The following is a 24,889-nucleotide window of genomic DNA, read 5'->3' on the forward strand; positions in this document are numbered from 1 at the left end:
GCTTGGGAACCTGCCTGTATTAAATACTTGGGGGTCCATATTTACCACAAGGCGGAAGACTTGCTTGAGGGCAACCTGGGGCGGTGCGTGCGAGGACTAAAGGGCTGTATGGCCTTCTGTGCCACGTTGCCGCTCTCGGTGGCAGGCCGGATCTCCTTGTTGAAGATGGTTGCCCTGCCGAGATTGTTGTATTACTTTCGGACGCTCCCAATCTGGATACCTAGCTCCTTCTTTAGGCAGCTCCGATCTTTGATCACGACGTTCATCTGGGGAGCGGGGCGGTGCAGGGTGGCGCTGGCAACGCTCTCTCGCCCGAAGGATGAAGGGGGACTGGCGGTGCCGGACTTTGAGCTTTATTATTTAGCGGCCCAACTGCAGGTCTTCACGCAGGAGGTGGCAGGAGTATTCAGGGGCCCGGAAGACGAAAGGTTGCGGGGGACGCCCAGGCATGTCTTGGCGTATATTACCCTCCAGCAGCGGATAGATAATCGGGACTTGTCGTTGGAACAACGCACGTACCGCCAATGCTGGAATCGAGCACAGAAGAGGGCGGGAACTAGGCGCCCATATGCACCGGAGATCCCTCTGGGCATGCTGACAGCGTTACCGCATGGCGGCGACTGGTCGCATCTACAGAGGTGGGAGGAGGCGGGGGTGCATGTGATTGGGGACCTTTATGAAAATGGTACGCTACTCCCGTTCCAAGAACTACTGGAGCGCTTCGACATCCCGAGAGGGGGTTTCTTACTTCATGCGGCAGTAACCAGGGCAGTGCAGGCCCACTGGAGCACGGGGCTAGAGGAACCCGAGACGGCGGCTGCATGCCAATATACCATGATGTCAGCGGGTACAATCAAGGCGGTGACGTGCCTCTACAGTAGAATGGTGAGAGAGAATCTCCTGCCTCTTACATCACTGAAAGCCAAATGGGAGGTGGACCTGGGTAAAGACATACCTGACACGACGTGGGCACAGCTTGTCCGTAGGGCTCGCAACAGCACGAGAAACGCTAGATTTCAACTTATACATTACTATGTACTGCATAGGGCGTACATGACCCCGGGGAGGATCAGGAGGTATTTCGGCGCGGTAACAGCGACCTGTCCCCGGTGCCCGGAAGAGGGGGTCGAATTAGTGCATATGCTGTGGGCGTGCCCGGCCCTTCGGGACTATTGGCAGGACATAGGCGACGTGCTCAACGAAGTAACTGAAAGGTCCATCGCCTTTGGACCGGCGGAGTGTCTTTTACACTGGTTCCCTCATACCCCCAAAAACAAACTCACGAGCAAGTTGATTGACATGGGGTTGATGGTGGCTAAGAGGGAGATCACTAGGAACTGGAAAGCGAGGGTGGGTTCGACTCCCCGGAGGTGGCGGCAGGAATTTCTGAAATGGGCGATGGCTGACAGCACACACAGGTACCAGCTTGCGCGCAGGACCCCTAGCCAGAGGGCGGATGACACTGCGACCTCATGGGAAGTGATGGTACAAGCACTCAGAGATAGCGAGGCAGACGAGGAAATGGAGGCCCCCGAGGCAGGAAGGGTAGAAGGAGCAAGCTGATGCCCTAGGGGTGGCAGGCATACAGGGGAGACGAAGAAAGCACTTCAGGAACGGAGGAATGATCGTTACAAGGGCCATAGACAGGTGGTGGGGGGTGGGGTGGGACAGGGGGGGGTTTCAGGTTTTAGCGCCGGGGATGGGAGTTGGGGCTCAGCGCGTTGTTTGGCAAAGTTGTAAAAGTAGTCATGCACACAATCCGGAAACCAGCTACTCCTTTATTTTTAACATCAGGCGTGGGAGAGCCGTGAAATCATCGCCGCCCAACCCCCGGGTTGTGGGCACGAAGGCTGTGTATGAGACAACGAATCATATTATGTAACTGCTCAAATTTATGGTGCTGAATATCTATGCAATGGCCTGTTTTGGTGTGACTACAATAAAAATTATTTAAAAAATATATATATATTCTTACCAGTACCCTTTTTAGGAAACCGACGGCAGGTAACACTCTTTTACATGCAACGAGTGCCCATCCCCAACATCTAATCAAATCAATACCTTACGGCGAGATGCTACGCATCCGCCGTATTTGCAGCAACAATGATGACATGATTGTTAAACAACATGAAAGTTTTCTGAGATTTGTGGATAAGGGCTACAGTGCTAAGATACTGAATACTGCTATAAGGAAATCCAGGCTTAAAAACAGAGGTGATTTGTTGACTGAGAAAATAAAGCAATGTGACAAAACCAATGAAGTCAGACTAGTACTGACATACTCCAAGCAGGAAAAAGAAATCAGGAGTATAGTCAGAAGAAATTGGCATTTTGTTAAAGATGATCCCACTATTGGTGATGTGATGCCCCTAAACCCTTCAATAACTTTTCGTAAAAGTCTAAGCATGGGTTCCATCCTCTCAAAAAATAGTGAGGAACACATAGGTAAAGAGCCGTGGCGACCTACTAGCAGGGGCTTCTACAAATGCCTGGCATGTAAGGCTTGCCAATATGGTGTCAACACCAAAAAATACACTACAGTAATTCCAAGAACTACCAGGGAGATAAAACAGCATCTAACCTGCAGAACTGAATACTGTGTGTATGTATTGGAATGTGACTGTAAACTCAAATACATTGGTAGTAGTAAATTACAAATCCACAAGCGTATTTTACAGCACCTCCGCGCCATTGTCAACAAAGACCAGAGTTACCCGGTGGCTAGACACTTTGAGGCATGTCACAATAGTAAGCCTCAGTGTCGTAAATACTTTGCCATAGAATCTATCCCTCTTACAAAAAGAGGAGGTGACAGAGAGGCGTGTATGCGCAGACTTGAAACCAAATACATTCTTGAGTTTAATTCCAAGTGGCCGGGAGGTCTCAACACCACGGAGGACCTCCACACATACCTATGACCAGCCTATGTAAATGCTGTATTACAGCCATATAGTTAACATCACCAAACCATAGTAAACCATAGTAAAAGAGGAGTTGGATCATACCTTGCACTTTTTGCACATATGTATTTATACTGTGATATATTGTGTATAATTTATATATATAGTGTGATGTATGTGTAGATATATGAATTGATTGATTTTAGCCGTCTTTTAAATATTGGGGTAGCTTTTTATCCTAATGTTTTTTATGATAGCTGATTTTAGTAATGTCACCGATTCCCCTTTTTTATAGATTGGTTTTATGGTGTGACTTTTTCTATATGTGTTTCATTGGTACTGTATGACTATATTTTGTCTTGAATCAAATGATTATAACTCTTGTTGAATAGTGTTAAGTTTTCCCCTCCCTATACCATTTCATTCCATTATAACCTCCTAGCACCAGTCACTTTATTCTTATTGCACTTTTTTGACACAATGTCACTTTATGGGGAAAAAAATATATTTTTTCTATTGACACAAAGTCACTTTAATAATATGTGCAATAATATGGTTGAAGGTGAGAATGTATCTACAGAACTAAATAATATCAAGTGGTATTATAACCCCTTCATCCAAGTACTTAGTGGCTGGACAAATGTTCATTATGGACTCATCTTTTGTTGTATGGTCCTTATAGATAAAGTTTATTCTTTTTTGGATCTTCTTTTCTCTATTATTATGAAATAGTAGAGATTATTATTATTTTTTTGTATTATGATTTAATACACGTTGGTGAGCACTGATTATGCACTATAGTTATTAACTTATTTGATGGACAAGGTTGATATAATTCTTTCAGTAAAAAATGTCCCCACCTTGAGGAGTTAAAGGCATTTATGCTGTTATGTATATGTTTGAAAAGTTAAAAACATATTCCCATAGGTGAATTAAAAATTGCAAATGTATTTTCAAAAAACTGCAGGATTAACTTATGTATTTATACAGTTAATAACTATCATTTGCAATGGTAAGGATGAGAGAGAAATAACATATATGTATTTATACATGTAGTATTTTGTTTATGTCCATCAATGGAACATGTGACTGCATGATATCACTTTAAAAAGGGCAAAAGCAATCTGTAACGCCATGTGACCAAGGCCGCTGGGACGGCCAAACGCGTTATGCCTACCTGTCTAATGGCTAAATAAATAAAAATGCTGCAAAAAGATGGTCCTTGCCTCGTGTTTCGCTAAGGAAGCGCCGCTGCTGCGAGGTATTTGCAGATATATATATATATATACACACATATATATATATATAGTTACTTGAAATAACTATAACTTGTAAATCTTAGGTGGTGCTAGAGTTTAAAAGACTACGTTGTTACTGAACATTTCAACTAACTATTACATTACTTTGACCTTTGTTTTTTTCAGTGATATATGTTATAAACCGTACATAAAAAGAATTTGTACAACACTGCACACAAAACTTCATAGTAACAAACATAATCCTGCTATGCAAAAGGCTACTTCTAGTGAGGTCGTGGGTGCAATCAGAGCAGAAAGAAAAAAGACAATACAGCATGACAACCAGCATCATTGGTTTGCGAATTGTTCAATGACTGTAAAGCTCAGGTTATGCCATAGATGGAGAAAGCAAAGAACGAATGCAAGCAATATGAAATGTTATGATCGAGTATAAAACAGCTAATGTTCATGAAGCTATAGCCATAGAGACATAATGTATCAAGATGGACTTATTCAATGATGATCCAAACCCAAAAGTTTGCGAGCACCAACATTGAACAGCAGGAAGAAATCAGAATAGTATCAACAGTGCTTGCAAATCACGGGGACCATGGCTTGACTTTCATGCCTATAAGCAATGGCAATGGCCCAAGACGCCATGTCTTGAAATGGACCACATATGTCACTGGATCCTGCTACCTTGAAAGCTACCTGGGTGCATGGTTCCTGTGGATGGTAAGGTTACGGAAGCAGGTGTTTAAGAATGAGCACTTATTTGAAGTTTTACTGTTTCCCTATTATTTTTATTCCTCTGGGTTTACATGATGGCTCTCAGTGGTTTCGGTTTTTGAATACTTTTGAATTGTTTAATTTTGAGGAAATGTGTCCTAATGTGGCTGTTCTGATTGATATAATGCTTTTGTATTTTTGTGTACCTGTTTATTTTAACGTGTTGCTGTATAGTTTTGAAGGGGGTTCACCCTAAATAAACATGAATGATTAATTGACTGAATTGAACAAGAAAAAATGGGATACAAATATTAAATGTTGGAGCTATTGTGTTATGGTGACATGGCTGAGTTACCACCACTCAGATACAGATGCTGAATCAGTCTCCTAGGCAGATTGCTATCTTCACTAGTGCAGTTCTTGAGGAGCTCAGACTATGTAAGCAAGCATTGGTGTCCAACTAGTTTGAATTCTCAGCTGCCCACCGTTGTCTTTTGGTGCGGAATAGACTTGGCTGTGGATATCTTCAGGATATTTTGGCGGGCAGAACTTCTGCGCTTTCTGGAATCCACCACACTGGACAATGGAGGCAACTATAGCATGGTAGGTCAACAGAGCTTCAGTAGGACCTTGGCTTAGACCCAGACCCAAGAAGTATGCAGCATTCTGTCTCCACATGCTGTATACAATTCTACAAGAAGAGGCCTCTGCCAGGAAAATTTCAGAAAGCTGCAGGACAATTCAAGCTTATATTCCCAAAGTTGGGGACTTGCTAGAAGTCCAGTGCCCAGTAATAATACATGTTTTCTTACAATTTTAAAATGTGAGCTAAACAGGCTGGGGTCAGATTAATTGGGATAGAACTGATGAACACTAATGTTCACAAAGTGTTATGCCTGGTATGACTGCGTGTAATGTTTGCAAACATTTTATCAACAAACAAATATGTATATAATGTCTCCACATTGTTTGGTCTTTTGTCACTTGTAAAAAATGTGATCTGTACTCCAACTCGGAGTACCATTCATATCTTTAGGCATTGGATTCAGGATATATATTATGTGTACACAAATGGGCCCTATCTTCTTGCGCCTGTTGACTTCAGTTTACAGGGGAGACTGGTAGGCATTCCATCAAGGTAACACTAAAAACTAAGAATCAGCTACCATCAGCCAGGTCTTGGTCGAAACTGCTGACCGGACCACCCCCTTAGGGCTAGATGCAGGGAGTCCACTTTAAATCTCTGTTCTTAGGGCTCACCCAAGGGTTGACCCTGAGGAAACAAGCCTGCAGTATGAGAGGTCTGTAGGAATTAAGGGTTCCTCAAACTGTCAACAAAAATGAAGTTCAGAAGAGAACTTCAAGGGACAGGAACAATATTATGTCACCTGAACAGCTTGTCTTGGACTTTTGTCCTTCTAGATTGTGATAGACTAACAAGATGTTACAAGAATGAGAAACAATTTCAATTTACACCATGTCACATTAACCTCCACTGTTGATTGATGCAAAAACACTTCCTGAGAGGTAAAAAATGAGAGGCAGGTTCCTGAAAATGCAAACCTCGCAAGTCGAGAGACAGAAACACAGTGTTATATGGTTCAATGTTTGCGGTGAAAGACCATGGACGCCATTTAGGGAGAGCCAGTGGACAAAGCTGCAACCTATGCAGTCCCGGCCCTCCAAGGTGGCAAAGCAGTGTTACAGAAGAAGGTTAAAAATCTCCTTATGAGCAATGTTTACAATTTGCTGCTTCACTGATTGAAATCTTTAAAATAAGTAAATTCACCAGAGGCATAGCACTCTTCTGAATAAACAAAAAGAAAGTGAAGTAAAAACACATATTGTTGGCCAACTTCTGTTTATTCATTGTGAATACATTTAGAACCATACCTCCACCTTTGTTCTTAGTAATAGTGATCAAGTGATCATAAATGAAAAATGGTTTAATAGTCATAGGAATACTGTAAGCCAATAACAGTTTTTGTTTTGTAGAATAATATCCTCCAGTAAAAAGGAAAATAAATAAATGTGTAATGTTTACATGCCTGAATTCTAATTAGAATACAGGTGCATAAAATGGACGTGTATTTGTGTTGGTAACTGCTGTGTTGTTTTAACTGTGCACTTATTATGGTGTTCTTAACCTCAGGGTTAAAGGTCATATTATGTCACATCCTGTGATGTCACTGAGATCAAAGGATTTGTGATGTCACTTCTGCTACCTCTAGCATTTCGGTGAGCCAACGTCTTTGGAGTTCTCACCATGAAGAATAGGATTCTAAAACGATTCCTTCTGAATATACTCCTACAGTGTATTCATAAGGTAAATGAATGCACCACCACCAGTGTACACAAAAGGAGCCGTGTTGCAGCTGGGTTCTACAAATATATCACTTTCAGGGATGGCAGGGAGCACCATAGGCTAAATGCATATTTGCCAGCATACAGTCGATGTTCCTGACTGTATATTAACGTCAGCACTATCAGTTGTTAAGACTGTGAAAATCAGGTATACGATACGGGGTTGTACCATTTTTTTTGTAATCAAGAGTAGCCATTATTATGCACATTATACTTTCCCATCTGCTTTTGAAAACACAAATAATTAGAAATTATTATGATTTCCAGAATTGGAAGATGGACAGAAAAATGGCATGGTCAGCGAACGCACAGAAGCCTTCACTACGGCAAGAAACCTTCTGGCATCTGGAGCAGATGCCATTGAGCGGATTATGTCTTCTTATAAGGAGGTACTGCAAGTCGTAATGATTCTGATGATCAGCTTGAGCTAAACATGATCTCCGTGTTATATGCCCGGTCCAGTCCTAAGGTCCGACAGTGGTCTTTATGCAACGCCATTTGTGATATTCGAGTTTCATTCAAGTTCATCCAATTATCCGCACTGGGATTCTGCTTATAATTATATTTGGTTATGGGTTGAGCAAAGTAAACTCAGTGTTTGAATAAACATATAGAGTAAAGGTATATGTATGAATGCCTTATCCTACTGGTAAACCAAGTGCCATGAAAGTTGGAGAAATCTGTGAAAAGGACATTTATTGGAGAACTTAAAAGATGTGTACAAAATTGTGCCCATATTATTGTTCCTCAGATACCGAATACGTTTGACATTAAAGCAGTGAAAACTTTGAGCAAAATGCAGCATCGTGTGCCGGAGATGATGGCGATTGACTCACTGAGGTCTCTATTGGGTTCGTTCATGGTGGCATGGGGTCATTGTTGGGTTATATGTATCAGTGGGAGAAGCAGATTCACCTCTTAAGGCTAGGGAATGCACAAACCTTCATTTCATGGATGGCAGGTCTCTTTAAGGTCACTCCTGACTTGCCCTCATATGCGGACAGTTCTTGGAGTGGAGCGTGCCATTATTTTAATTAAAGGTATGTCCTCTGTTTCTCATTCTTCTGTTCGTGGCACATCCTTATTGGGGAAAGGGAACAAAATCCTTGTCATAGGAGTAAGGACATTCAGAAGCCCGGTCACCTGCGCCCATCTGTTCTCACGTCCTTGTCTTTCGTTGACAGCTTTGTATTTTATTTTACATTGTTTCTCTTCAGAGACCATTTTGCTTGTATGTACAAATGTGTGCTTTTATTCTCCTCTGCACTTTGCAATGAACAGCAGTCTTTCTCTGTCGAAATCCTGGTTGCTCCTTCTAATTTTCCTTCTATTCCTGAAATTGCCTAACCATATTCTGCATTGCAGTACTATACCAGGGGCTGTCTTCCAGAGCAACCTTATATTGTGACATCTGGTGGAGCATGTCTCCCCTAGTCTTGATGTTGCATGAATGAGAAGCAGAAATCAAGAAAACGGATGTTTCCCAGTTCTTTGTACCTGGAGACCAGTGCTTTCTTGGCACTTGGGTAGAAATAGATTCTTTCAGTCTGAAACTAAGCTCCCCATGTAGCCTTTCCACTGCTCGAGACTCAAACATGATGTCTTTCTTTAATGAAGAATTGCAGCCTCAGAAGAATTTGGTAGTTGCACCTATGAGGTACACACCACTGAGGTACCTGAGGAGAAATCTGCCTCTAACCCTGTTTGCAGTGCTTGTACTGTGCCACTCATGCATGGAGGTGGACATGCAGTGAAGCTTAGAATTTGTTTCTCCTATAGGGATAAGAAAGAAGATCCATATGCCAAAGAAATGTCACTAACAACAAAGGTGCCAAAGATAGGATTTGAGAGGGGGATTTTGTCCACCATTGGGCTAATGTTTCTGTGAGTAGCAAAACATCCTAGTGTGCTGGAGGTGGGGGACAACTTCAACAGTGAAAGTAGCTGGCGATGATCCAGAATTTGGTTAACGGGATTGGTATTTTTGTTTTTCTTATGGATGCTGCGAGTCTTAACAGACATGATGCATAGTGTTGAGCAGATAGTAGACCGCAATAAAAACCCGGATACAGAAGAGGAAGAGCAGCACACATTCTGAGCTACAGATCACACAGACATCGTGTAGGCAGGGAAAACTAGTAGTTCTGGTTTCCTATGTGCTAAAGGTAGTGTGCCAGGATTCACTACATGTGAGGGAATACCAGCCCACATCACAAGATGGTCTATGGACCTTTTTGGAATTCCTGTTGCATTTTCAGGCAGTGTTCAGTAGGAATTCAAAATAACACCGCCTGTATCTCTCCCCCCCCCCCGAATTCTTCAACTCTGCAGCTGGAGGATGCACTGATTTTCATGGGGTAAAGTCCCTTCAAGGTCATGGATAAATTTTCCCTGAATTGTTTGTGAGGCAGAGGACATTCTCCATGTCTTTATGGTGTCCCATTACACTGTTTGTGTCAGTGGCTGTATATCCAGTGCTTCAGACTCCTCTGCAATAAATGCCTTCTGTGCACCAAAATATATGGCCATTATATGGACCTTTGATTCCCAGAGACATCATAGTTCATTGTTGCTGACAAAGACCCTGAGATGTTGTCCCTTGAAAATTGACACAACTTACCAGAGCCTTCAGGGATTTCATGGGCTTTTTCTTTTTCCCCTTCTGCCCCTCAAACATGCAAGGATGCAGACAAAGAAAAGTAGGTGTTCAACAAACCTCAGTGTTTCTCCAGCCATGTCAATTTTGCCAAGATAACTGAAAAATGGAGGGGGCAAGAACCCTCCCTAATGGTGAAAAGGGTTCTAGCTCTGGGTCGACCCACCAGAAAGAAACAGACGTTCAAAGTGCCATCCTGGGTATTTTGAAAAGTATTGACATGTTATTAAGGTCAAGTCAGGGTACAATATAATTAGATGTTCATTTGTGGTGATAGTTTTTTAATGCACCCAGCCATTTGAAAAATCCGACCTGGTTTTTGCATTTCCAGCTTGGGTTATCGACCTTTTCGTTTCTAATTCTGCTCTCCCAGATGAGGAAGAAAAGCATGCAGATACTATCAGCCTAAAAATATGGCTCATGGCAGTCCCTTTCCTCAGAAATATGAACACCAATACCATCTAGAGGTATTCTTCCCACAATCTGGGGCAATTTACAGTTTTCTGATCACATCTAACACAGTTACGATGTGGCTAGTGGGTTCTCAACTCCTGCTGCAACGATGTAGCTATAACATTGAGGAGCAAAGCCATCTCTATTACATTTAGGCTCATTCTATGCTTTAAGCCTTTCATGATAACTCCAATGGCCAAAGAGAAGGTGCTTTTGGTGAACAGGTTGGCTTTGCTTCTTAAAGCAGTGCCATGCTCATCTAGTATAGAGCAAGATCTGTAACAGAAAAAAGCCTGTCAATGGCTTTCAGTTGATCTAAAGCTTATTCTGACACCTCTGATTCTATTAGACGGCTTGGAGTCCAGCAAAGGAATGTTTTTTTATGGGTTTCACGAAAGGAGATCCAAGAAGAATAAACCATTGAGATGATAGAAATAGAAGCACAGAATATACCTAGTTGAGACCTTTTCAGACAAGACTGTTGCATAGGAATGTAAGGAGCAGTCCCAAATCTGGGTCGGATTTCCTGACCCCAAGATACATCATTGTGGATATCCCATTAACAGAGTCTCTTTATATTTGCAATCTTGGAAAAAAGCTTTTCTGTGGTTCTTAGACAGGGTCTCTGATTCAGAACCCCTCCTGCCCTTGTAACTTTGTCGAACATTCTCGCAATCATCTTGTCTTTTAGACCTGGGGCTGAGGTTAGGAATTCTAGTGGCACAGGGTAAGAGAACCCGATCATCACTGAAAATACTAAGTGAATAAGCAAGGCTAAACATCTCTCCTACTCTATAAGATGGTGTTCAATATGTGTTGTTTGACAGGCAGCCAAGGTATCTTTCTTTCTGCTACACATCCAACAAGGACTCACAATATACAGGAGGAAAAGCTAATCAAGCTGTGATTTGCTCCTCATGGCTGAGGCCCACATAACAATGCCTTAGATCAACAATGTTATCAGTAGAATCAGCTCTCGGGGTCCTTGTCATTCAGGAGGAGCCCAGGGAGTATATCAGTGACACGTCCTGGAGTGGGAAAGACTATTCTGGCTCAGTTGACACCACACAGTTCTCTGTGTCACATCTTTCTGATTCCTCCTCCATGTCCCGCTAAGTTCTGTGTCGTAGATCTTCCGGATGAGCCTTTTCCATTACCTCATTGGTCAGATATTTTCTCCTAGAAGAGGAATCAGGGCCCTTATTACAGATAGTCATAGTCTTCAAGATTCCTCTTAAAAGAAAGGTTCCATCATTGATGTAGCCAATTAAATACCCCTGGGGTAGCAAAATAAGAGCAAGTGGCTATACCACCAAAAAAAGACCTGGGAAAATTGTGGAATTGCAGAATTTATCACTCCTGATAATTATCTGGATGCTACAAATTTAGCATTACATCAAATTTTTATCCCTGTACACACAGCGGGTTGCAAAGGAATCAGAATTTTATGGTTAACTTGTGGTCGTGGCCTAATGCTTTGAGTTCAATCCAGTGGCTTGTTTCCCTGGCCATGATCTATCCCTTATAATAAGCCTGGTTAAATATTAATATTTAAATTTCAAGAACTGGCTGTCAAAACATATTTTTATATATTCCTCCACTTATTATACAGAATATGATAGATCACACCCAGTTTGATATTTCAATGTTTTAGCCTTGTTGGCACATATGCACCTTCAACGCATGGCTTCCACTGGCATGTAACTAATTACACAGCCAATCCTTCATTTCGTATTGAGATAAAAACAGGACTATAATGAAGGCAAATTCCCCTTTATTTTAGTCATGCTTTTATTCCTAAGGCATGGAAACAAATTAATAAAATGTGTCAATGCAATCAACTTGAGAAGCAGCAAGTCCCAATAACCTTGAGCAAAACAAAAAGTGTTGGGGACTAAAAGGGTAAACATTTTTTTTAAAAAGCAGCTCCGGCAGCAGAGAGAAGCCTCTACCGGGAGCGGCAAATAAATATGAAGGACCCCATTATGATTTTTTTGTCCACCTGACCTCAAGATGGGCACCCAAAGGGGAAAAAGTTTTTTTTTTTTAAAGTAGATTGTGATGTTTGTCAGGTTTGCCAGAGAGTTCTGACAACAATACCTCAATGAGGAAAACAGGCTGATAAAAATGAGATCTAGTGTAGTGTTGAGAAGCTGCTAGAAGGTTACATTAATAGAAGCTTGCAGTGTGAAAAAGCTGCCTGCAGCTGAAAGGTAAAAACACATGAGCATGACAGCAATGAGGTGAAACTGCTGCAAGGTCAAAGTTTTTTTTTTAATTTAAAGGCTTTGCTCAAGTGGCTATAAGGAGGAGAAGCCTCAAAGAGCTGGAAAAAAGGATATATATAAGCCAGGGCACTGTCATTGTTATCTCCGCCTGACACGCGTAATTGTGTAGTGTTATCTCTTCTGTGCATTTCATTATCCAGAGAAAGTGCTTAATTACAGGACAATTAGAACAAACATTAGCTCCAGACACACAATGTAAACAGTAAGTAACATAATTTGTATTTTCAAACGTAAGGTATTCATTTAGTGATGTGTTAATTACAGTGAGTGCTTCGTTACAGGATTTCGAGTTATGTTTACGAAAGCGCAAAATGCTGTGGGACACTATTTTACTTGTGGTTGTCTCGGCAATAAACTATGGAGGCTTGCTGTATCCAGAAAAAGTTTATCCAGAAAAACAATGGTTCCTGTGGAATATTATTTTATAAAAATATTCAGTAGATGGGGACTTAATACCGATCTAGATATTGGAGAACGGGTGGCAAAAAGGAGAGAGAGACACTATTATGTCAGTTTTGAACCATTTTTTATATATATTTTCAATTAACACAAATAATAGAAATTACTTTTGACTACAACATATACTACAATATATACAGTGCAATGTGTCCCCAGTGATTTGTGAAGTAACCAACGAAGACAATGTGTGACAGTGGAGTGGACTATACAGGTTACAATGGTGGCTATTTACAAGAGAGAGACATGACTCAGAGTAATTTCTTTTAAGAAACAATTTTGAAACAGCTGCTATACAGTCATAGACACTGTGTGGGTCTTATTCGCCTCCAACTGCGTCGACGGCGTTTCGACCCTTAGAGTGAGGGTCTCGTCAGGACAAAGAATGTGGGACTTCTTGTAGTGGGCTAAGGGAATTATAACCCATGCGTGTGAAAGTAATGCAATCTTACTTACAGTGAACCCAGCCGGGCACACTGTCTTAGACCCCTTAGATGTGGCAGTCTATCTGTTTTTGACGGAAGGTGCCGTCCTTGCGCGATTTGGCCAGAGTTTCTGGGCGCATTTACCAGTGGCTCGATCGCCGACTTCCTGGAGTATGTGGAAGTCGGCGATCGAGCCACTGGTAAATGCGCCCAGAAACTCTGGCCAAATCGCGCAAGGACGGCACCTTCCGTCAAAAACAGATAGACTGCCACATCTAAGGGGTCTAAGACAGTGTGCCCGGCTGGGTTCACTGTAAGTAAGATTGCATTACTTTCACACGCATGGGTTATAATTCCCTTAGCCCACTACAAGAAGTCCCACATTCTTTGTCCTGACGAGACCCTCACTCTAAGGGTCGAAACGCCGTCGACGCAGTTGGAGGCGAATAAGACTCACACAGTGTCTATGACTGTATAGCAGCTGTTTCAAAATTGTTTCTTAAAAGAAATTACTCTGAGTCATGTCTCTCTCTTGTAAATAGCCACCATTGTAACCTGTATAGTCCACTCCACTGTCACACATTGTCTTCGTTGGTTACTTCACAAATCACTGGGGACACATTGCACTGTATATATTGTAGTATATGTTGTAGTCAAAAGTAATTTCTATTATTTGTGTTAATTGAAAATATATATAAAAAATGGTTCAAAACTGACATAATAGTGTCTCTCTCTCCTTTTTGCCACCCGTTCTCCAATATCTAGATCGGTATTAAGTCCCCATCTACTGAATATTTATATAAAATAATATTCCACAGGAACCATTGTTTTTCTGGATAAACGTATTGCCCTGGTTCCTCTGTGAGTAGGGTTTCCCTTGTTCTTTTTTTCGTATCCAGAAAAAGGGCGTATTTACGTTCAGTTGTAATTTAAATAGGTTATACATGTTTTAGGTGCTCAAATCACATAGCTCTAATTTTTCTGAATCAAAAAGTATTAGTTTAATATGTTGTTTTCATGGACGTCGATTCGCTCAAATTCAGGTAGTATCGGAAGTGACATCATGCACCTCTCGCAACGTCACAGTTGACACTGACAATAGCTTAGCCCCTCAGTATGCTGTTTCCTGCTGACGAGTCGGTGGAAGGGCATAGAGCTGAAACTTTAGAATGTGAACTAGGTTACTGCCTTCCTTAACTTTGATTCAGACCAGTGTTACTAAAGGACAAATACAAATATGAGGGTCAAAGGGAATTTTAAAGTCCTAACTGGATTCAATAACCCTTAGTATACTACTCAAAAACAAATAGAATCCAAAGGACCTAAAGAAAAGAGTATTACAATATATATCTCTTATGAACTCTAACAACTCATTATGTTTTTGAGTGTGTAATAGAGAAGAAGGCAAGGATAACACAAGAAATAATGCTCAGGATCGCCTCAGGATAGCTGGTATCCCATCAATACACAATCATGTGCCCAGTGTTATCATCTGGAAATCCAAACGGTTTTCTTCCTGCCTCTCACCAATCAGGGAAGACAGAGAAAAAGAACTGTATCCTTCTATGCGATGATTGTTTCAAGAAGGAAAAACACCAAATATGACTGTGTTTATTGGGAAAGTGTGGATAAAGGTAATATATGCGGTGCAGTGCAAATATTCATTTAGTGCATAAAAAAGAGTGTTAATTTAAAAAGGATGAACTAGTGAGATAGTATGCTAATCTTACTACAGATGATCATATCCGTGTCTCATAGTTCTCCTATTAAAACCAGTGTGAAAGTGCAAAAAAAAATGTATCTTTTTTATATATGGTGCAGTTTGAAACTAATTACTGCTTAAACGGTCGACATGTTTCAGCCTTTAGGGATAACTGCCCCTGGCTTTCTTCATGACCAAAGTTTCTGTTGTCACTGCATTCATAATAAAGAAAAGATCATACATACAGTTTTACTGTCGTGATCATCATGTTCAATCCCTTGTGAAAGTATGATGGATAAACTGCATTTAGGGAAAATAAACATGACATTCTCTTGTGTATCAGCGCCCTCTAATACAATTACACAGAAAAGTATATGAATTCAGATCATTCTAGAAGAGATTCAGGGCTTACCATTACTTTCCAAAGGGTAAGCCTCACCTCACTCGGCACCAGCTCAAGTTACGTTTTATGAGGCCCGCTCTACAAAGGAATTTCCAACAATACTAATTTGTATGGAAACAATTGATGTTATATAATGATCAACACTTGTCTAAGACCAAAAACAAAACATGTAGCAAACTTTAAAAGACCCACCATCATGAAAGGAACGGACGCTTGACTAAAAAAATGACAAGTCTATCATTGTCTCAAGTACAGACACCGTATTGTAAATAATTCAAATTTATGTTTCTATCTCCCAAATTATTGCCTCCGACTGAAGTCAACTTCTTAAAAAGCATTTTTATCGGGAAATAGTAGTCAAATAGCGATCATTGCCATGTTACTGATAAGTAGGACACAAAATCTCTCATATACAATAGAGAGACACACCTATACTCTTTGTAAACAGTCAATGATAGTTTGAATGTTATGTTACACTTGGTATTACGTCTCTCTCTTCTTTGTTGTGCAGAAGCACATACTTCCTTGTGATGCGCAAGCGGTTAAATTAAGGACTTGATTGTAGGTTGAATTTAATGGCCGCTTGCAAACAGCCGGCAAAAAAACTTTTCGTAACTATTCGCCGGGACCCTGTCTCTATCGTTCATGGGCAGACAAGAGAGCGTAAATGAATAACAAATCGCTCGTATTGTTATGTCATACTACTAAAAACAGGCGTCTATATCACTAGTAGAAAGCAAACGGTAAACGCTTACCTGTCCGTCGGTACCCCCAGTTAAGAGACTGAACTGGAGTGGAGGTAACAGATCGGACGCTACTCCACCATTTTGTTTCTGTAGCGTGGGCATTTCCTGGTTGCGCACACGTAATGCCTGTAAACCAGATCGTCAAAAGAACTACTGGGACCTATGGGAAATGTAGTCCTTGATCTTTTAAAAAAATAAAAATAATGTAAAAACTTGTAATTTGGAATTTGTGAGGGTTCTAGAATAGGAATGAATCCAATCATTAATTTAATTTACCATTTTATTTGCATCCAGTGACTTACTTTGTCGACAAAGTCGTCATGAGACCAATGCCTCGATCTAGTTATGTAGATGGGAATAGTGGTTTCTATGATGTTATTAGTAAAAAAAAAAAAAATCTTTTTTAAGACGAAGAAACATTCAAATTTGAATGGCGATTATTCATAGTTTCCAGAGGTCTAGGATTGAAAAGGAGGGAAAGAAATCATACCTCCATTAGAATCCGATCTCATAGAAATAGCAGATGTTTATTTTATTTATTTATTTATTTTTAGAGTTTTCTATAGCGCGAACTTGAACCGATTAGGTTATCAGAGCGCTTTACATAGCACAAGTTTCGTTACATGTTAACACAGCAGTTTACATAGAATCAGTTACGTTGCACATTTCAATAACTTGAACCGAATAGGTTATCAAAGCGCTTTAAATAAGACAGCATTCGATGTCCAGTGCCCTCCTCCGCCGTGTAGCGGGGGACCACTTCAAGCCCTCCGAAGTCGTCGAGCTGTCGGGACTAGGCTCCTGGAATGTCCAGTGCCCTCCTCCACCGTGTAGCGGGGGACCTCTTCCAGCCCTTCGAAATCGTCGACCTGTCGGGACTAGGCTCCTGGAATTTCAGCTGTCCCTTTACAACTACTTTGTTTGAGCCACTCGTGGATTCAGCCCGACTGCCTAAGGACTTACTGTTTGATCCAGCTCCCGTTTCCTGCTACAGGAGTAGCGTTTCACACCCTCAGAAGCCCGCAGCGCGACTGGGAGAAGGGGGCCGCAGAGGAGGACGAGGCGCCGGCCCCAGGACTGCGAGGACCAGCATTCACCACCTCCAGCTGGTCCTCTTCCTGGGAGAGCCGCGCCCCCTTCCAGTGCCCCGCCCCCAGCGAAGCGCAATAACTTCTCGCGGCACCCGCTGCGCGGGTGCCACTCGTGGATTCAGCCCGACTGCCTAAGGACTTACTGTTTGATCCAGCTCCCGTTTCCTGCTACAGGAGTAGCGTTTCACACCCTCAGAAGCCCGCAGCGCGACTGGGAGAAGGGGGCCGCAGAGGAGGACGAGGCGCCGGCCCCAGGACTGCGAGGACCAGCATTCACCACCTCCAGCTGGTCCTCTTCCTGGGAGAGCCGCGCCCCCTTCCAGTGCCCCGCCCCCAGCGAAGCGCAATAACTTCTCGCGGCACCCGCTGCGCGGGTGCCACTCGTGGATTCAGCCCGACTGCCTAAGGACTTACTGTTTGATCCAGCTCCCGTTTCCTGCTACAGGAGTAGCGTTTCACACCCTCAGAAGCCCGCAGCGCGACTGGGAGAAGGGGGCCGCAGAGGAGGACGAGGCGCCGGCCCCAGGACTGCGAGGACCAGCATTCACCACCTCCAGCTGGTCCTCTTCCTGGGAGAGCCGCGCCCCCTTCCAGTGCCCCGCCCCCAGCGAAGCGCAATAACTTCTCGCGGCACCCGCTGCGCGGGTGCCACTCGTGGATTCAGCCCGACTGCCTAAGGACTTACTGTTTGATCCAGCTCCCGTTTCCTGCTACAGGAGTAGCGTTTCACACCCTCAGAAGCCCGCAGCGCGACTGGGAGAAGGGGGCCGCAGAGGAGGACGAGGCGCCGGCCCCAGGACTGCGAGGACCAGCATTCACCACCTCCAGCTGGTCCTCTTCCTGGGAGAGCCGCGCCCCCTTCCAGTGCCCCGCCCCCAGCGAAGCGCAATAACTTCTCGCGGCACCCGCTGCGCGGGTGCCACTCGTGGATTCAGCCCGACTGCCTAAGGACTTACTGTTTGATCCAGCTCCCGTTTCCTGCTACAGGAGTAGCGTTTCACACCCTCAGAAGCCCGCAGCGCGACTGGGAGAAGGGGGCCGCAGAGGAGGACGAGGCGCCGGCCCCAGGACTGCGAGGACCAGCATTCACCACCTCCAGCTGGTCCTCTTCCTGGGAGAGCCGCGCCCCCTTCCAGTGCCCCGCCCCCAGCGAAGCGCAATAACTTCTCGCGGCACCCGCTGCGCGGGTGCCACTCGTGGATTCAGCCCGACTGCCTAAGGACTTACTGTTTGATCCAGCTCCCGTTTCCTGCTACAGGAGTAGCGTTTCACACCCTCAGAAGCCCGCAGCGCGACTGGGAGAAGGGGGCCGCAGAGGAGGACGAGGCGCCGGCCCCAGGACTGCGAGGACCAGCATTCACCACCTCCAGCTGGTCCTCTTCCTGGGAGAGCCGCGCCCCCTTCCAGTGCCCCGCCCCCAGCGAAGCGCAATAACTTCTCGCGGCACCCGCTGCGCGGGTGCCACTCGTGGATTCAGCCCGACTGCCTAAGGACTTACTGTTTGATCCAGCTCCCGTTTCCTGCTACAGGAGTAGCGTTTCACACCCTCAGAAGCCCGCAGCGCGACTGGGAGAAGGGGGCCGCAGAGGAGGACGAGGCGCCGGCCCCAGGACTGCGAGGACCAGCATTCACCACCTCCAGCTGGTCCTCTTCCTGGGAGAGCCGCGCCCCCTTCCAGTGCCCCGCCCCCAGCGAAGCGCAATAACTTCTCGCGGCACCCGCTGCGCGGGTGCCACTCGTGGATTCAGCCCGACTGCCTAAGGACTTACTGTTTGATCCAGCTCCCGTTTCCTGCTACAGGAGTAGCGTTTCACACCCTCAGAAGCCCGCAGCGCGACTGGGAGAAGGGGGCCGCAGAGGAGGACGAGGCGCCGGCCCCAGGACTGCGAGGACCAGCATTCACCACCTCCAGCTGGTCCTCTTCCTGGGAGAGCCGCGCCCCCTTCCAGTGCCCCGCCCCCAGCGAAGCGCAATAACTTCTCGCGGCACCCGCTGCGCGGGACGCGCGCGGGACGCAGCCCGGGGCGAAGCCCGGGCCAAGGGCGGGCCCGTTGTTGCCCGTTAGAGCCCGACAGAGACCGGACCGGGCCATCTCTCTTTCATCAACGACCTGGCAACAAACATCATGCCAGCAAAAACCAGAAGCACCTCCAAACCTAAATCCAAACATGCGCAGGAGGTAGCTCAGGTAACAGGCCCCATCGACCTATTCATATCGCGGGTACATGAAACAATAGATCAAAGCATAGCCTTGATGGAAAAGAGAGTCTCTATGGACCTCATGAGCGCAAAAGCCAAGCGCTCATCTCTCGGTGCCATAGCGAACGCTGCATCCCCAATTAATCCAACCTCCCAAAACAGCTCACTCCTAGTGCTCCTTCCAACCACTGAACTCAACACCGTACCATCAGTAGTAGATCTGTCAGTTACGCACTCTGAGTCAGATCCCTCATTGTCATCAGATGACTTGGAAGCAACCCCAGATCTAGTTGGTTGTCACACGCAAGAAGGCACCCAAATTTCCAACACTTTATCCCAATATGGTGAGAAAGAAAAGGGAACTTCGGAAACTCGACTTCCAATCAGAGGTGAAACACAAAGCGCACAAAACTCTTCATGCTCCAACAGCATACTGCACATTCCCGACTGTACTCTCCCGCACAAGCCAATATCCAGCAACAGCAATGCAACCGAGCAATGCAAGACGTGCAGAATTACGTCACAAGTGCTAACCACTACAAAAGACTTACTTTATCAATACCTTAAACCTATCCAGTTGAGCGTAAGAAACCTCGAGGCCCAACTAACAATAATATCAGCTACTCTTTTAGATACAAACACAAGGATAGACGTAAAGGGCCAGCGAAACACCACACACCCACCAAAAAAGCAAACCCAAAAACATATTCAGAAAGCAGCTAATCCTACAAATGCAACAGCTACAATACAAAAGAACCCCAATTTATTGTCTGTAATACCCAACCCAACAGAAAATACATCTCACCCCCAGCAGGACAAACCACCGCAACAGAAGACAACACAAAAAGTGCAGCAGGCAGATAATAAAGGGAAGGCCACGGTACGAACCCCATGTCCAGCACAACCCTCAGACCCTAGTAGGGTCCCCCAGAAGAAACCTGATTCCCAGCCCATGAACTCCCCACCCCCTCAAAAAACACCCAAGAACGTAACGGAAACAGCCCAGAAAAAATACCCAGTAGTGAGACGCCCTGCCCATTTGCCCCCCGAAGCTACTCCATATACAATAGTTCTAACAGGAGTACCCGAGTTAGTAGATGACATCCCAGAAACTGCTTGGTCACTTAAAAACAAGGCCATGCAGTGGCTTAGCATAAATAGACCCCTTGAATCACATCTATCAGGAGGAATTACGTCAGCACGTAGGGTAGCCTGGATAGGCAAAACCAGGAAAACAACACGCGGTGACTGCATTATCGTAACTTGCAAAGATCCCGCAACGGTTGACTATATATGTGCCTGGCCACAACTCGAGAAAAAAGGGGGAATAGACACTCGTCACCTCTCCTTCTTTTATCCCCCAATGAAACATCAACACAACCCCCCACCATGGGAATGGCATCATCATCATAAAGACCCACGGAACCAGGACCCATGGCGTCATACACCATGGATCAGGAGGGATTTCCCATCCGAATACCATGATAGGGGGGGGCCAAGAGAAAGGTATGTCGATAGCCAAATTCCATACTGGCAGGACAGATCTTACCCAACATATGAGGGGTGGCAGGGTTTTCCGACCCAAAACCGTTACGAGTGTCTCGATATGGTCGATTGACCACCCATCATTAACCTTGAACAACCCATAGCTGCCCCCTCATATTCAGCCGACGCTTTACACTCGCTAGCTCCTGATACACACCAGATAGCTCCTGATACACACCAGATAACTCCTCTCAAACAGCCTGAAGTATCAGAGACCCGAATGATCCAACGTAACAAACTGCCCATCCTTCCGGCTCCAATAAACCTGGCCGCGAACACAGGATCACTCACAGTACAAATCCCAACCACTGAAATCTCGTTCAACAGTAAAACAGCACGTGTAACCTCGACAGTCAATAAGGCCACGACCATAGGCATAGTTTTTTGGAACGTTGCAGGCCTGACTGGAAAAATAACATGCCCTCAATGGTTGGAAATCGCACGAAGCCACCAAATCTTGTGCTTACAAGAGACTTGGCTCCTATCCCCCCTCCATCTAGCGGGATACAAAACCTTTTTCACCCAAGCAATGCCAAGCACAATGGGGAGACCAAAAGGCGGCCTCCTGATTTATATTTCCAACACCTTAGCAGTTAAGGTAAAAACCACAAAAGAAACACCAACCTTTCAAGTCATTCAGATCACGCACCATAACACCGCATCCAAGAACGTCCACATACTCATAAATTACTACAACAATATAGGCACACAGGATTGCTGTACAAACTTGGACGAAATGGCAGCTCACATATCAACACTTCAAAACTCGAATCTGAGCGAGTCAATAAAATATATTTGGGGTGGTGACTTTAATCATCATATATGTCCAAACCACAAAAACGGGACCTGTGGCCTACAATCCGAAACTGGCAACCTGATTCCCCACTTTGCTCATACCCAAAGTGGAAATAAGCTGAACGAAATAGTATTCACTCTGGACCTTGACTTTGTAAACGAGCTAGTGCACCCAGCCCAGGAATTCCGACCCACTTTCCATGGGCGAGGTAGCACATCCACTATTGATTTCATCCTAGCCTCCATCACCAGTAAGAACTCGCTAAGTAACTATAAAGTAGGGTCTTGCCCGATCAGTGATCACTATCCCCTAAGTGTGGAGATCATTTTGGAGAAACCAGGTCCTTCTATAACGAAAATCAGTCCTCTTGACCAACAAACAATATCACTGAGGAAAAGAAATGGGTTCGCAATCAAATGGGCCAAAGTTGATCCTGAGGTGACCTCGCAAAGAATATTCGAAAAAGCATACCCCTGGTTAAGGGACTGTCTCTCCGCAGAGGCTTCGCCTGAATTAATCATTACTTCCTTCCATAACATTCAAGGGACAATAAGAGATGAGCTAGTTAAACAAAGGTCAAACAAACCAATATCTCAAACTAAAAGATGGTTTAACTCAGACTGCAGAAAGGCCCTCTCGCTGCTAAAAGAAGCCCTCCGCAAGGAGCCAAGAGACGTCCAACTAATCTCATCCCGGAGGAAAGTGTACAATGAAGCCAGGAAAAATCGCAGGTCCCAGATAAAGAGAGATCTTTGGTGCCAATTACACGAGAGCGCACTAAAAAAGGACAGCATAACTTTTTGGCAGACCATTAGATCACCCTTTTTTGACAAAGATACCGATCCGAATCCACTCGACGTAGCAGTAACCGAATGCGAATGGGTTCGCCATTTCTCGAAAATTTTTGACCCACTGTCTGCCACGTCTCGACCAGAACACGAGGCCGAAGCGGAGAACCACCTTCGCCCTATCAATTTACCCATTAATCTACGCTTCACCGTAACTGAGGTTAGAAAAGCAATTGCAGCATCCAAAACTGGCAAGGCTCCCGGCCCAGACGGGGTACCCATGGACCTGTTCTTACACAACAGTGACTATTGGTCGTTAATAATAACCCGGGTAATGTCCGCAGTTGTTGAGGTCGGTCTCCTACCATCATGGTCATCATCTACACTCTTGCCAATATTCAAGAAAGGGGACCGCAACGACCCAGCGTGCTACCGGCCGATCTCCCTTCTGGATGCCACGGGAAAAATTGCAGGTCGACTTCTCCTGGACCGATTACAATCTTGGGCCCAGGAAAACAACATCTTTACGGACCTGCAATATGGCTTCCAGAAGGGGCTCGGTACAGTGGAGCAAGCCCTAAACTTGACCCTCTTGACCGACAAATATGTCCATGCAAAAGATGGGATAATTCACCTGGTCTACATTGATTTGAGCGCAGCTTTCGACTGCGTTCAGCACGCAAAGCTGTGGGAAATCATGTCGAATCTTGGAGTAGACCCAGCGATACTGGCTTTTCTCCGGGGCCTGTACACCAACGCAGAAGGCCGAGTGCGTTACGGCATTGGCGGCGACCTGTCACGTCCTTTTAAAATCACGCGAGGAGTAAGGCAAGGGTGCGTATTGGCACCCTTCCTATTCAATCTATACACCAACGGGATTGAAAAAGCAATGTTGGCAGGAAGCCAGGACCTCCCGCAAATTGATCGGCGGCCAATACCCATTCTACTCTACGCCGACGACTCGGTCATCCTGGCCCGAACAGCCAACCAACTCCAACGGCAATTGAATAAATATGTGACGTTCATGGACTCCCTAGGATTAAAAGTAAATACAAAGAAAACATTCACAATGTCTATAGGCCCCAAATCTGGAAAAACAAAATCCATACATATAAACAACACTAAGTTGGAAAAAACGTCAGCTTACCTGTATCTGGGTATACTCGTGGACGACTCAATGACCTGGCGAAAAGCTATCGAAGCCAGAAATCTAAACTTTCGCCGAGCAACATCAGCACTTTGTGCTTTCTCCAGGAAACTAGGAAAACCAGCTCCGTCGGAACTACTAACACTATACTATGCAAAATGCCATAGTGTGGCGAGTTATGGAGCAGGCATCTGGGGTCACGGAAACATCAAACAAATACAGGCAACCGAGAACGCCTTTATTAAGTATGTCCTGGCCCTTCCACAAAGCTCCCCGATTTTAGCATCACATCGAGAGCTAGGGATGGAATTCGTGACAGACACCATACGCTGCCAGCCTCTCATCTTATGGCATCGTATTTGGTGCAATCCTGAAAGTCATGTAACACGCTCCCTCATCACAGACTGCCTGAGCCTAGCACATTGGAGAAAAATTCCCTGGCTTAACTATGTCTTCAAATTTTTTAAAGACCTTAACTGTGAACAATATTTTCTTGATCCACCCTCAATTGAAGACATATCCAAGAAACGGCTGAAAGATCTATGTTTAGGTCACTTGAGAGAACTTCGCAACCAGGCGGAGATAGTGAAAACGCAAAATGGAAAAATCTCCCAACTGCAAACAGGGAAATTGATACAGCCCTACCTTATGTTCTTTTTATCGAACTATGAAAAGTTTTTACTGACAAGATTCAGGTTCGATCTTTTCTTTCGCCTGGTCACATTCCCAGAACAGAATAACTGGTCACGGAATTTGATTTGTTGCCCATGTGATGGGGCCTCCAAGCAAACAACGGTCCATGTCACACTGTTCTGCAAATATTACAGTGCGGCTAGGAAAAAATGGATTCTCCCCCTCTTACGCTCAAGCGGTCTCAGAAACACATATCCAGCGCTTGCCCACCTCCAGTCGCCGTTAAACCCTCATGAAGCCAAAATGACAGCGACTTTTTTAAAAAAAGTC

At 44.5% G+C, this 24,889-nt stretch overlaps 1 protein-coding gene across 1 annotated transcript in view; it reads left to right on the forward strand.

Moving 5' to 3' along the window:
* ABCD2 (ATP binding cassette subfamily D member 2) overlaps positions 1–24,889 on the forward strand; it is a 214,790-nt gene that overhangs the window by 65,069 nt on the left and 124,832 nt on the right. The window contains exon 3 of the mRNA XM_086967222.1: positions 7,499–7,620. Within this exon, the coding sequence (XP_086823348.1) occupies positions 7,499–7,620 (122 nt within the window). The remainder of the gene's footprint in view (positions 1–7,498; positions 7,621–24,889) is intronic.

Source organism: Lissotriton vulgaris, chromosome 1_1 (genome assembly GCF_964263255.1).
Source record: "Lissotriton vulgaris chromosome 1_1, aLisVul1.2, whole genome shotgun sequence".
Lineage (NCBI taxonomy): Eukaryota > Metazoa > Chordata > Amphibia > Caudata > Salamandridae > Lissotriton > Lissotriton vulgaris.